The following is a 14,973-nucleotide window of genomic DNA, read 5'->3' as shown; positions in this document are numbered from 1 at the left end:
ACCATTTGTTGTTAGTTGCCTTCCAGTCCATTCAGACTACTGGCAACCTCATGCGTGTAGAATAGAACTTACTCCGTAGGGTTTTCAAGGCCATGACCTCTTAGAAGTAGATCGCCAGGCCTGTCCTCCAAGGTGCCTTTGGGTGGGTTTGAACCACCAACCTCTTGGCTATTAGTCAAGAACTTAACCGTTTATACCATCCAGGGCTAATATACTATTAAAACCAAAAAAAAAAAAAAAAAAAGAAACCAATTCGCGCTTTGTTACTTGCGATTCACAAGAACCCTATATCAAATATAATTTTAAAAATTGATTTAATATACCATTATAAAATTATAAATTATCCAAATTGGAGAAATATTAACTTATGTTTTTGCTTCTTTAATAATGCATTAATAAGATCTCCCTGAAATACTAAAAATTACCATAGTTTAGGAGCGATATGTTTAAATGATATTCTGACATATTGACTATTACAGTGTGATACGAATATTGCATAGGTTCTGCCAATTCTACTGTTTGTTGCTGCCATTCATAAATGAAGGAAATGCTACAGTTAGGTTGGAGATAGTGAAAATAAATATGCAATTTTTGTTCTATACGCATCCCGAGATCCTCTGAATCCTGTCTGTGGATCCTGGGCTAAGAATGTCCATAAATGCCTGGAACAGTTGTGTGGAACTTCTTCTCATCAGTCTATAAGCCAACAATGGTCCTTCTTACGCCAGGGAGGAAAAGTCAAATCATTTAAAAGGCAGCTGCCACTGCTCGGGGGGATTAATGATGAGTCAAGTCTTTAAGTATATTATTTTGAGAAGTTCTCAAACCAGGTTGTAGCGAATTAGAACTCTCTTATGTTCATCACATTAGAGAGTTAATACCAAGGGGAGGAGGAGAGCAGCCACAATAATGTAATACATGATGATAATTCATGCTTGGTGCTTATTTGCAGATATTTTTCTACGTGCTTTGCATGGATTATTGCTTTGAAACTTAACAAAACTCTATAAAATAGGCTTTATCATATAGCATTTTAAAATGATCCTTAGTACAGCTTGGCCAAGGTCACAGAGCTACTATGGAACAGGTTGTCACCAGAGCTTGGCTGTAGACGTTATAGGGCCAAGCTGTTGGGGAAATAGAAAGCAGTGAGAGATACATGCTAGATACAACCTGTCCACAATTAAGGATACAGTCAACCCATAAACCTGTCAACTCACAGGCGGACAAGGTTCTCCTCACTTTGTGATACATGTATTTATAAAAATCTTCGTTACATACACATTCATAATCTGTCTGAACCTAATCTTAGCAATTTAAACAATGAAGACATGATTTGCTTAAAACGATATTTAAAACGGCTGATATGGAACTACAGCGTGCATTAATTATTTCATACTTTGAAAATATGAAGGACAAGTTTCAGATGTCTTTGTGGAAAGTGTGTGAATTTTTGCCCAGGAAGAAATATTGAGCATTAGTACAGAATAACGAGTGTACTGAATAAAACCAGTTAATGGCTGCAGGTATTGTATACACATACACAACTATCCATATTTGTTGCTGTTAGTTGCCATCCAGTCTACTTCACTCAAACTCATGACGACACCACGTATGCATAGTAGAACTGCTCCATAGGGTTTTCAAGGCTGTTGCCTTTCGGAAGCAAATCGCCAGGCCTTTCTGTTTTCCGAGGCGCCTCTGAGTGGGTGCGAATCGCTAACCTTTCCGCTAAAAGCATTTAACAAACTCCACCCCCAGCCTTCACTGCAGCCTCTGGCGTCCGGCTTGATCTCCCGTTAGTCCACAAGGGACAAGGCACAGGGGGGCGGGAAGTGAGTTAAGGTTCCCGCCCCTGTACTTGAGGTTTTCAAACAGGTCCGTCATGTAAGTATAAAAAGGCTGCGTTGTGCGCCGCTCGGCACTGTTTTACAAACTCACGAAGTGTTGCGTGACAATGTCTGGGCGTGGTAAAGGTGGAAAGGGCCTCGGGAAAGGAGGCGCCAAGCGCCACCGCAAAGTCCTGCGTGATAACATCCAGGGTATCACTAAGCCCGCCATCCGGCGTCTCGCTCGGCGCGGCGGTGTCAAGCGCATCTCTGGTCTCATCTATGAGGAGACCCGCGGTGTGCTCAAGGTCTTTTTGGAGAACGTGATTCGCGACGCAGTCACCTACACTGAGCACGCCAAGCGGAAGACGGTCACGGCCATGGATGTGGTCTATGCGCTCAAACGCCAGGGGCGCACTCTGTATGGCTTTGGCGGCTAAGCCTGAACTCCGAATCTAATATCGGCAGCAAAACAAAAGGCCCTTTTCAGGGCCATCCATGTTTTCACTTCAAAGAGCCAACCACTATGTGATCGCGCTTTCTATTTGTTTTAATTCGACGCTGGGTCCATCCTTGTACTTTGTAACTGTGAGTTAAATCGTTTAAACGTTAACACTTGTTCTTTCCTAGTTGACAGTTAAGTCAACTTTGTAGATCCGTCGGAGTCATCTGTAATATCATTAGTTTGTACTTTGTATTTTCACCATTATGATCAGAAGACTTAGAATGATTCACTGCAGTTCACTACTTAATCATCTGGAGCTTTGAACAGGGTGCTAGAGAGCATTACAGAAAAAAAAAAAGCATGGGTTTATAGGAAAAAGACGAAAGAAGTACGAGGTGGTGTCTAGCGCTACGGTGTCTAGTTAACTGTTATATGAGCGGTAGATGTTAAAACAACCAGCCTTCCCAGAGCTCACAGGATGGGGGAGCTTGACAAATGTAAAATTTGATGGAATTTAAAGTACACTGAAAGTAGTCCTATGGGAAAAGTAGGACAATACATAGGATACTCTATTATTACTTTTTGGTGGAATGGAGAGGGAGGGTGACTTGTATCTTCTATAGTGCTCTGTCCGGAGCTGCTGGTTTCTCTTGTTGAATAAAACAACAGCAACGACAAAAACCAAAAAAGCTTCATTAAAGTATCAGTGGCCAATGTAAGTATGTAAACAGATTCGTATTTGCTGAGTCCTCACTATGTTGGCTCTATCTTGAATAATCTTCGACTTTATTACAAGTCTGTTCTACCTTAAATTATAGTGCCATGAAGTTTCATGCCACAAAATAAAAAGTGCTGGGCTTGGTTTTTCAAACCCACATCTTGGTTCAATTCCTCACCTTTTCTTCCATGTATGTAAGGAAATGAGACAAAGATAAGCAAGCAGTTCTCAAGTTGGTTACTCTATTCCTTATTCTTACCCACTGTAAACTTTGCAGCCTCCTGGGATCGTCAGCATGCCACATCTTTGGTGTCCTCACAACAGGTTTTATTCTGTGAAGTATCTTGGGGAATATTGGCATATTACCGGTATATTTTTGGTTTTAATGTTTTTTAGCCCTGGGTGGTATAAACACTTAAGTGCTTGACTAGTATCCAGAACTAATATGCCATTAAAAAAACCAAATAAAAAAAAACCAAATCCATTGCCATCGGGTCGATTCTGACTCATAGTGACCCTATATCAAATGTAATTTTTAAAATTGATATACCATGATAAAACTATAAAATACCCAAGTTGGGAAACACTAATTTACGTGCTTCTTTAGTAATGCATTAATAATAAGGATTATTGGCATATAGGCTGGCATTCTTCCAATAAAATCTGTTCACTTTATAACACTAGAGGCAAGGCTGGACAGATGGCTACCTACCCAGAGGCAACATTTCTGGCAGAACATTTAAGTATGTTGCTAAATTCTCTCCAACAAATGTGAGAAATGATGAAAGTTACTTCCAGGCAGGCCTCGGCCTTAAAACCTTACATGTTGCCTACTTCCCTCTTCCCACCAGTTAGTTGTAATGATGTTGATCTAGTTCCAAGCAGAGAACATCAGGCCCTGTTGTTAGTTGCCTTCGAGTTGATTCCAACTCATTGTGACCGTGTGTGCGGAGTACAACAGCTTCATAGAGTTTCCAAGGCTGTGACCTTTTGGAAGCAGATCACCAGATGTGTCTTCAAAGGTGCCTCTGGGTGAATTCAAACCACCAACTTTTCAGTGGCTAGTAGTTGAGTGCTTAACCATTTATGCTACCCAGGTAGCACATCAAGACCTAGGAGATGGCAAAGTAATGACTTGGGAAGGACCAGTGTCCCTGATTGATCACGAAGTGCAGAACTATCCCACAGAGCTGGGCTAAACAACAATGGATCTGTTCTATGATAAGAAAATAACTCTTTTAAGCTATTTATCATTGAGTCTCTTTGACTCAAACCCATTGCCATGAGGTTGATTCCATAGTGACGCTTTAGGACAGAGTAGAACTGCCCCACAGAGTTTCCAAGGAGCAGCTAGTGGATTCAAACTGCCAACCTTTTGGTTAGCAGCTGAGTTCTTAACCACTGTGCCACCAGGGCTCCAGATTATTTTTACTGTACCAAATACAGTTTTGTAACCTTGATTTATTTAGCAACATGGGCTTTTTTTCATTGGCCTAAAAACTCTTTTAAAGAAAGCTGATTCAAAATGAGCTTTTCCCCTTGGTACCTCCTTTGTGTTCCATACTAGGCAACACAGGGTGAGTGAGGGCTTATCTCATGTTAGAGATGAATGAGTCGGCTGTCCATAAGTCTTCAGCAGTTGTAGTCTGGATATTTCTTTAGGAAGTAGTTGTTGACACTTTGTGAATAAAAAACTCCTTTGAGAATCTGTTGGAAAATATGCATATGGACATAGACATTACATGGGGTCATTCACCCTCTGAGGCTCTCAGGGCTCCATGGATCCCTGTGTACAACCTGGGGTTTAGGATTTCAGGGCCTAAGATCTACAGATCCAAAATTTAAGTACAGAGAAGAAAGAGCAATCACAACACAGAAAGAACACATTGAGTAAGAGTAAGCTTATTTATTGAATATGCCATGAACTGCTAGAAGAATGAACAAATCTGTCTTGGAAGAAGTACGACCAGAATGCTCCTTAGAAGCAAGGATGGCGAGACTACATCTCACCTACTTTGGACATGTTCTTGGGAGGGAACAGTCCCTGGAGAAGGACGTCATGATTGGTAAATAGAGGGTCAGCGAAAAAGAGGAAGACCCTCAATGAGATTGATTGACACAGTGGCTGCAACAATGGGCTTAAGCATAACAATGATTGAGTATGGGCGCACGACCCGGCAGTGTTTCGTTCTGTTGTATATGGGGTTACTATGAGCCAAAACCGACTCGACGGCACCTAAGAACAACAACAACAACAAGCTTATTTTGTCATCATTTATTCACTGTGTGCTATGGACCTGTATATACTTGAGAAGTTAGATCAAATCTTAATATTTTGTAACTCAGAATACAAAATAATCCATTCTGAAAATTTTTTATTTTCAAAGGCTTGAAGGCCCAAACTGATTGAATTGTACAAGATTCAGGAGTAAATAAAAACCTTGGTATCTTGTTGGGGAATATATTATCAGCCCAATTAAGGAAGAGGTCCATAAATTTTATCTTCAGGCCTTTTAAACTCATTTGCCATTAACAATCTCAGCAAATATATTTAACAAGGCTTATATATTTAATGGACTCCCCAAGTGGTACAAACGTTTAATGCTCTCAGCTGCTAACTGAACAGTTGACAGTTCAAGTTCACTCAGAGGTACCTCAGAAGAAAGGGCTGGCGATCTAGTTCTGAAAAATCAGCCATTGAGAACCCTATGGAGCACAGTTCTACTCTGACACACACAGGATTGATATGTGTCAGAAATAACTACATAGAAACTGGTTTTTATATATTTGATAATCTGTGTCATAAGCAAATTATATATTAAGTTTATAAGGAACATTCCCAGTACCCTTCTTGAGAGATGAAAAGACACCAGAAACCTTGTAGAGAGGGATGCTTACTTGCAGTGTGTCTTTGTTCAAGTTACTTAACTTCTCTACGCCTCATCTGTAAAATAGAGATAATAGTAGGTACCAACTTCCTAGGTTTTAGGGTGAATGAAATCAAGCATTTGTTCAGCATTTAGGCCAGTGCCTGGCATGTAGTGAGCCCTCTAAGTTTCGGTTGTTGTTATTACTATCATTATTATTCCTCACAGCATTAGAAAGGCCCAGAGAAAAAGAGAATGGTATTTGAACCATGAAGATCTACACTTGAAGTCCCAGTACTGCCATTACGTATGTTTGTGGTCTATGACAAGCTACTGAGAACACTTTGTAGCCACTCTTCCCTTACCTGTAATTTAGGGGAAACTTCATGTTTTTGTGCGGACTGAGACAATGTAGGATAAATAACATGACAGTAATATATGCTCCACAAATGCATGGAATCCCTTCCACTGTTCTCTGGTTTGTGTCTTGTATCCACTGCTCCCTTCCTGCTGCCATTTCCTTGGCTTGGACCTTTATCACCTTTCTTCCCTTCCATTCCCTCCAATCCATTCCATCTCCTTTCGTCTTCCTAAAACTAGAGCCAATCACGCCAGTCCCTGCTCAGACACTTTCTATAACTTTTCATTGTATGCAAAAAATAAATCTAAACATCATTGTTTGACATCCAGACCCTTCATAATCTTATATCACAACCTCATCTTTACTACAAAGAAAGCTCCACACAGGCAGGGGCTTTGGTTACCTCGTCGTTCTTTTTATTAGATGTCCTCACAGCACGGTTTGCAGACCAGCAGCATCTGTAACCCCTGGAATTTTTTAGAATTGTAAGTTCTTGGACCCCATTCCAGACCTAATGAAACACATTCTGGGGATAGGACCATCGATCTATGCTCTAACAAGCCCTCCAGGTGATTCTGATGCCCTCTTGAGAGCCACTGTCCTATATCCTCAGTGTGTGATTTTGTGCTTCACACTTGAATGTGACTGAATGGCTACTCTATCTTGCAATCTATTGGGTGCTACCTCTGTCTGCCTGGAAGGCTCTTGTATTAATAAGGCAGTGCAGATGCCTCCCCAAAGGTCATTACCCTCCTTCTTTTTCAATGCTGCCTTGATTTTGTTCAGGTATCTCCCTTCTTCCCTGCCTTGTTCTTTAGTGAAGCCAGAGTTCCTCCCCAGCCTTAGGGGTTGAGTCTTGATTCCACCACACCAATCAGGTTGTGCCTTAGAGTGTACAGTCAGTTCCTTGGGGCTATGAGAGCCTTTAACAGTGAAAAATCAGCTTCCCAGGACAAGATGATTGAGCCGAGATGGGCGCAGTTGATCAATAAATTAATAAAGTATATGCGTGTCTTCTGGCTGGATGTAGAATCAGGGGCATTTCAGGCAAAGAGACACTTGAAAAGAAAGGTCTGGCAATCTACTTAAAAAAAAAAAAATCAGCCATTGAAAATCCTATGGAACACAGCTCTGCTCTGACACACAAGGGGTCGCCATGTGTCAGAATCAATTCGAGGCCAGCTTTTTTTTTTTTTCTTTTTTTTTTTTTTGGTTAAATGTTGGAGGGATCATGGGAAACTTCAAAAACTGGGAGGAGGGAATAGAAAAAAAAAAAAAAAAGACTGAGATTGGGTTGGAGACTTAGATGAGGGCCAGACCTTGCAGGCCATAGTACAGAGTTCTAATTTTGTGCTAAAAGCAGTGGGAGATGATTGAAGGTTTTTGAGCAGGGATAGCACACAATCAGGTGGCTCTGGAATGGAAACTGGATTCACTATGATTAAGGAGTATTATCTCAAGCTAAAATCTAAGTGATCAGACCAAGTTGGAAGTGCAATTGTTAATTTGGTAACCTGAAAATAAATACTGTTTGTGTCTTTGTGGTTATTTTACCTTGTTGAGAGAAAGGCTGATCAGACAAACTCACTGGGAAGGCTGCCTAGGTGTGCTTCTCAAGGACCCTTCCATGAGTGAGTTTAGGTAGATTTGGGATTTCCATTCACTGGTGAGTTGCCCCCAGTTAAGCCTTTCTCACCTGTCTTCCCTTAAAAAGTCTTCACCTTACAGTGACTGGAAAATTAGGCAGGAAAAGAAGGTAGACTGTTTATTTTCATGGGTTTTTGTCTCTTTGGAATTCATGATTACAAACTGATTTCTAGACCTCAGTCTTCAGCATTTGAATATAAAAAAGCATCTCCTACCTCAACACGTTTCCTCTTCCTCGCTGCTCCCTGACCTGTCCTGAGTCCCTCTGTCTTTTCTCCGAACTGAACTGGGGAGGACAGCTGAAGAGAGGACAGGAAGGATGGGGTCCAAAGGGAATTCTCAAGTGATAGAAAGGATGGAGTGGAGGCCAGAGGCAATCTCTACATTCTGTGGCCACACTGGTGAGAAGATGGAGGTTGTTAAAGACTGAGGATTATGAGATCCTGGTTGGAGCAAATGGTTAATGTGCTTAAAGGTTGGCATTTGGTACCTACCCAGAAAGGCTCACAAGACAGCCACAGGAATCTACTTCTAGAAAGGTCACAGTTTTGAAAACTCTATCGAGCCGTTCTACTCTGCACGTAAAGGGATGACAGGAGTCTGAATCAACTCAGGGGCAACTAACAACAGTTTGTGAAAGGGCACAGGGACCGGAGTGGAGAAACAGATTTTATTCTTATCCATTAAAAACAAACAAGAAACAATCCAAAGACTGCGTTTTTGAAGTACTCCAAGGAAGATATAAAGCAAAATTAAACGTTAGTATTACATTGTTCCCTTATTGGGGAGCCTCAGCCCCCCTCCACCCCACCATGTTTTTAAGTAACACTAGATGATTAAAGGCTTCCCCGGGACTCTAAACGCCTTTAGGCAAAAAGCTGGAGGGATGGAGGGTAAGGTAATAGACATGAAAGAACGTGGGGTAAGACCTGCAGCAGCACACAAAGAAACGTTGTTACGTTTTTCGAGAGTGAGATTTTCAAATGTTACCGTAGCCTTGTAAACTACTTTATACAAAACGGATAATTGTATGGTCGTTTTTAGCTCTTTCATGCATGAAAAAGGGCTACGACCAGCCCACATAATGCACGTGTAAATTAAATAAAGATGAGCACTCCAGATGCAACAAGTTCCAAGGGCCTGAACGAGTTACCACTTGCTTCAGCTTACGTTCTCCTCCCACAGCTAGGAATTCCCGATCCTACCATGCAGTGCACTGGGAATGTTTCCATGAAGTGTTACGCTAAATGAATGCCGACTCACCAGAAAGAATAAGAGTATGAGCTCCAATTGTGAAAACTTGAGTGGCTCTGAAAAGAGCCTTTGGGTTGATGGCTGAATAGGAAAGCTGCTCACTTGGAGCTGGTGTATTTGGTGACCGCCTTGGTGCCTTCAGACACGGCGTGCTTGGCCAGCTCCCCGGGCAGCAGTAGGCGCACGGCCGTCTGGATCTCCCTGGATGTGATCGTCGAGCGCTTGTTGTAATGCGCCAGGCGAGATGCCTCTCCCGCGATGCGTTCGAAGATGTCGTTGACAAACGAGTTCATGATGCCCATGGCCTTGGACGAGATGCCCGTGTCGGGGTGCACCTGCTTCAGCACCTTGTACACGTAGACCGAGTAGCTCTCCTTGCGGCTGCGCTTGCGCTTCTTGCCGTCCTTCTTCTGCGCCTTTGTCACGGCCTTCTTGGAACCCTTCTTCGGGGCCGGCGCGGATTTGGCTGGTTCAGGCATATTAATGACTGTCAGATCGTTTTGAAGAGAAAAGAAAACGAAGTCCGCGAATAACGATCCTACTTATTTGTAGACGCTGTGATGCAAATGAGGACTTAGTTTCACAACCGCTGATTCGCTTATTTGCCTTAGGGCTGTACGCAAATGAAGGATATTGGATCTACTCTCCCATTGGCCAGATATTGAGATCCGATTTCCACCAATCAGACCAGCTTCTTTAACCTAGGTAACACTTTTTATACAAGTTTCTATTGCTCGCGAGAATTCCTGGTGGCTCATTGGTTAAAGCGCTCGGCTGACAGTCTACAGATCTGCGGTTCAAACACACCAGACTCAACGAGGAATGTGGTAGTTGGCTTCCGTAAAGATTACAGCCTTGGAAATCCTTGTGGGGCAGTTATACCCAGATATACAGACCCTGTAGGTTGCTGTGAGTCTGAATATGATTCGATGGCAGTGAGTAGGTTCTTTCGCTTCCAGACAATTTAGATGTTTATTAATTTTAAAATCTAGAAGTTGCTCTTACCTGTGTTTATAAATGCCAAGGAGGCAAAGCTCGTGACATAGTTATGTCTCTGCATCATAAGGCCGGTTTCCAGCTCCTGGAAAGCAAGATCTTTATATTTCAATTAAGATTCTAAACCAATGAGAGAGAAAGGAAGAACTGAGATGAGATAGGTGACCCGCGGTCATCCAGACAATTCTGAGGACAGTTTACCACTGTACTAAAACCCGTTGCCGTGGATTCGATTCTGACTAGTAGTGACCGTATAGGACAGAGTAGGGTTTCCAAGGAGCAGCTGGTGAATTCGAACTGCTGACCTTTGGTTGGCAGCGTGAGCTCTTAACCACTGCGCCACCAGGGCTCCCCGACTGTGTGTACAGAGGGCAGAAATATAGCGTGGGGAAAATAAAGGACAGGGGAAAATAACCTCAGAGAGAAAGCAAAATAACACCGCTTGAGGGGAGATAAGGGAAGAATTGCTTAGCCAATAAGGGTACAATCCTCGTATTGGAAAGGAGCGAATCACACCCAGTTTAGCCACAGAAAAAACCCAAACCAAACACATTTCTGTAGAGTCGATTCCGAATCAGAATAAGGATCAGAAATATCTCTTCAATGTAACTGGTGAAAAGATATCTTAATAAGTCTATAATGGTAGAGCTCAGTATTTAACGGCTTTATTATTATCATCATCATCATCTTTGCTGAAGCCGGCTTTTAGCTTTTTCTTCCATTCCCATCTCTCTTTTTTCTAAACTGCCTGTCGCCCCTCCCTCCCCTGTGTCCAAGGGCAGCAAGGCGCCATGCCAGCCCAGCATCTTTCCACTGAGGTTTCAACAGTGGCAGGTTAGCATCCATCAAGACCGCACTCCGGTCTACATTATGTCTCATCTTTGTATCACAGCGTTGTTATTTATCTGACTTCAGTGATGAGGAGGAAATCGCTGAGGAACTATTCAACCTCTTTATAGCTCCTTTATTCACAATTTAGCCAAGTTCAGAATAATAGCTAATGTATCTTGTATGTATTCATTCAATCCTAAAAACTCTACGTGATGGCTATTATTTGGGTTTTTTCCCCCTCCATTTTACAGAAAAGGAAATCAGAGCACCAAAGGCAAGTCAACCTCCCAAGGATCTCAGTTTGTAAGTGGGGGAGCCAGAATGGTGATTAGCCAGATCTGGATCCAGAGACTGGGCCCTTCACTAGAAGACTCCAATTGCTAGGCTGGGCTGTTTTAGCATAAAGAGAGAAATACTTGTTGTTGTTCATGCTGTTTCTTCTAATTTTTTTTTAAATAGGCCTTCTTTTTTATGACAGTTTTAGGTTTACAGAAATATTGTGCAGAAAGTATAGAGAGTTCTCACATACCTTATCTCCCCTCCCTATACAGTTTCTGCTCATATTAATGTCTTACATTTGTTACAATTGAGGAACTGATATAGATACATTGTTATTAACTAAAGTCCACAGTTCACCTTAGGGTTCACTCTTTGTGTTGTTCAGTCCTGTGGGTTTTGACAAATATAGTGTCATGTATCCATCATTACAGTATCACACAGAATAGTTTCACTGCCCCCTCTTAATTTTAAAAGCAAGGGAAATAGAGCATTTCTTTCATGTCTAAGAGAGCTCATTTAAAATAAAAAGCCTTGATTCTACAGACTACCTAGTCAATGGGGAAAGAAGAGAAAGACAAGTAAGAAAGAAAATTAAAACTGGATCAAGAGAAAGCAGCAGACGGAGAGGGAAAAAAAAATAGACACAATGGAAGGAGAGGCAGAGGGGGAAGAGTAGGGTCAAAATAAAAAGAGAAATTCACCTAAAGAGGAAGAGACCATATCTTGGAAAAACACAAAATGTACATACGCAAAGGAAACCATAGAGAGAGGGATCCAATAATACAATTTGCAACTGCAAGAAGGCACAGAAAAATAAAGACAGATGGAGGCATTTAACAATAACTACATATATCAGATGTTCAGCTGATAAAATAGGAGGATTGAGACTCAATGATCTGTTATAATGAAGTAATGCTGCTGTTCATGATGTTTTAAATTGCTGCTAAACACTTTCAAATTCTTGCCTTTTTATATCTACTGGGACAAAAATGGAGATACGGTATGTAAAGAAGGAAAAGATATAGGAAGTTTAAAAAATACCAAGAAGCACTCACTGGACCTGAGATTCCTTATCTTTGATTAAAGAGATTTGAGATTCCTTATTTCTGGTTAAACCAGTTACCTTGCAATCTGTTCTGACTCATAGCTACCCCTTGTATGTCAGAGTAAAATTGTGCTACATAGAGCTTTCAATGGCCAATTTTTCGGAAGTAGATCGCCAAGTCTTTCTTCTGAAGTACCTCTGGGTGGACTCTTAACTGCCAACTTTTGGTTAGCAGCTGAGCAGTGAACTGTTTGCAGCACCCAGGAGCCCTATTTCTGGTTAAAGAGATTTCAAAAAACTTTTAGTAAAATGCCTCAGTCATGAAATGGGCTTATGCAACATAAACAAAAATTATAAGACCAATACTTGCTACTCAAAACCCAGCTTAAGAACTAGAATGTCATTAGTATCTTAGCGAGTCCTGTATCAACCTCCCCAATTCTATCTCCCTCCACACACACATTCCCACAGATCAACCACTATCCTACATTTTGTGTTAATCATTGAAAAGTTAATAATTTTTCTTTATAGTTTTACTTTCTAAATATAGACCCATGAATAGTACATTATTTAAATTTGCTTTTTTCTCCACATAAATAGAATCATACTCTATATTATTTTATGATTTGCTTTTTAACATTTTTAAAATAGCCTAGTCACTGGAAATACAAATTAAAGTAGGAATGATTCATCATTTGTGTATTCAAATTTGTAGAGTGGAGCTGTGCCATCCAATACAGTTGCCATGTGGCTATTGAGCACTTGAAGTATAGCTCATGCTAGTGAAAAACAAAATTTTTAAATTCTATGTAATTTCATTTAATTAAAAATTAAATTTCAAAACTGATACATGTTATGGGTAAAGTTGAAAGCCACCAGTTGAGAGCTATAGCTGTAGGAGTTAAATTAATATGCAATCATTTTAAGTGTTAAAATTTCTCACACTTAATTTCAGCCGCCCCATGAGATTTTATCCTGAAAAGGGAACCTATCTCTACAAATGTCTGTGAGCATTCTGTGAATAAGGACACATGGTCATGGAACACAGGACCTGTTTTGGTCTGATTACTTTCCAATTCAGGACAAATTTAATTCATAAAATAACAGTATGAAGTCAATAACACATAACCATTTGCCCCGCAAGTGTAACCTATTTTTGGTTTATAAAATGTAAATCAGTGGTCTAAGGGACCAAGCAACTAATTTAAACATGTTAACGATACATAGGTGGAGCTGGCCTCTATAGAACACTGAAGACTAGTGAGGATTGACCCAGACAGGAGTGTTCATTCTACACCTACATGAATTTAATGAAACACATGTTGTACAGGGAAGACAAAATAGTCCAGGAGTTGTGCTAAATAAAAAACAAATCCAACTAGGTAAGTAACCTGTTGCTGTGGAGTCTAATGTGACTCATAGTGACCCTATAAGGACAGAATAGAACTGCCCCATAGGGCTTCTAAGGGGCAGCTGGTGAATTTGAACTGCTAACCTTTTAGTTAGCAGCCATAGCTCTTAACCACTGCCCCACCAGAGCTCCAACTTGGTAGGTAGAGACTTTATTCAAAAGGATCATTGCAAGGAGGGAGGGGGAAGAATTATTGTAACAGGAAGCTTGCTCCAACCATAGGCTTTGCAAGCTTCTTAAGGATTAGGCAAAAAGAATTTCTCTTGTATGTTGTTAATTGCTATCAAGGAGTAAGTAAGGGTAGAAAGAATTGATGGTGGGGAAGGGAGTTGAAAGGGTGGTGTGATCAGATAGATTAGAGACGGTTTTTACCTTAAAGCCAACCTATTCTCTGTAGGGGCCTTTAAGGAGGCCTCGTGAGCTGCTTCAGGCTTAGGGTGGGTCAAAGTTCAGGGGTTAGGGCAAGGAGAGAAATCTAACCAAAGTTTGGTTAATAAGTATTTTGTTCTGATTGACCACTGGGGACAAGTACTTCAGCTATCTTAGGGTCTGGCCTTGTCATGAGTAAAGAAGGGCATCTGTGAGATTGGTCTAAGTCATATGAAGAAGGATGGTTTCTTGCAGTAAACCCTTTCTGGAGCAAAAAGGGGTGGAGGATGTCTTTAACATATGCTATTTTCCAGGATCCTAAAACAAAATAAAGCAAACGAACAAAAAACCCCAAAACCAAACCTATTACCATTGATTCTGACTCAGAGACCCTATAGGCCAATGTAGAACTGCCCCAGAGGGCTTCCAAGGAGTTGCTGGTAGATTTGAACTGCTGACCTTTTGCTTAGAAGCTTAACTCTTAACCACTGTGCCACCAGGGCTCCAGGATCACAGGTCTTTGATAAAGTTCAAGACTATCAGTTGCAATCTATGATACCTCATTTAAGTCCTGCTGGTTCTGACATTATGAGTAGGAACTGACTGGATGGCAAGGGGCTTTGGTTCTGACATTTAGAAACAAAAATTAAAAAGTAATTGAACACACTTGATTTTACCTTAATGTAATCTGAAATTACTGAAATAGATTTATTGTTCATAGTAATATATGTTGAATAGCATGAAAATTGCCTGTCTAAGTAGGGCTCCTCCATTCCAGTTGTTCTAAACTCTTCAGAGGCCATAATCATTTGAGCTGAAGGTTGTTATCTGGCCTGCAGAATTATCAGTTTAAAAACAAAATTGGCTAGTATACTTATAAATAAGTGGATTTCTCTAATAGGCTTCCTTTCTTTCTTCATT

At 41.0% G+C, this 14,973-nt stretch overlaps 2 protein-coding genes across 2 annotated transcripts; one reads left to right on the top strand and one right to left on the bottom strand.

The window, feature by feature from the left end:
• The first annotated feature begins 1,929 nt into the window (after window positions 1–1,929).
• LOC111821913 (histone H4) lies at window positions 1,930–3,203 on the top strand. Its single transcript, XM_023738380.1, has one exon. The coding sequence runs from the start codon at window positions 1,958–1,960 to the stop codon at window positions 2,267–2,269; it is 312 nt and encodes a 103-aa protein (XP_023594148.1). The 5' UTR covers window positions 1,930–1,957; the 3' UTR covers window positions 2,270–3,203.
• A 5,898-nt stretch (window positions 3,204–9,101) lies between these two features.
• On the bottom strand, window positions 9,102–9,643 carry LOC101353427 (histone H2B type 1). Its single transcript, XM_004384022.2, has one exon. The coding sequence runs from the start codon at window positions 9,598–9,600 to the stop codon at window positions 9,220–9,222; it is 381 nt and encodes a 126-aa protein (XP_004384079.1). The 5' UTR covers window positions 9,601–9,643; the 3' UTR covers window positions 9,102–9,219.
• Window positions 9,644–14,973: the final 5,330 nt, after the last annotated feature.

Source organism: Trichechus manatus, unplaced genomic scaffold, assembly GCF_000243295.1.
Source record: "Trichechus manatus latirostris isolate Lorelei unplaced genomic scaffold, TriManLat1.0 scaffold00115, whole genome shotgun sequence".
Lineage (NCBI taxonomy): Eukaryota > Metazoa > Chordata > Mammalia > Sirenia > Trichechidae > Trichechus > Trichechus manatus.
The sequence above is the reverse complement of the archived record's forward strand: the minus strand, read 5'-3'. Positions and strand labels throughout refer to the sequence as shown.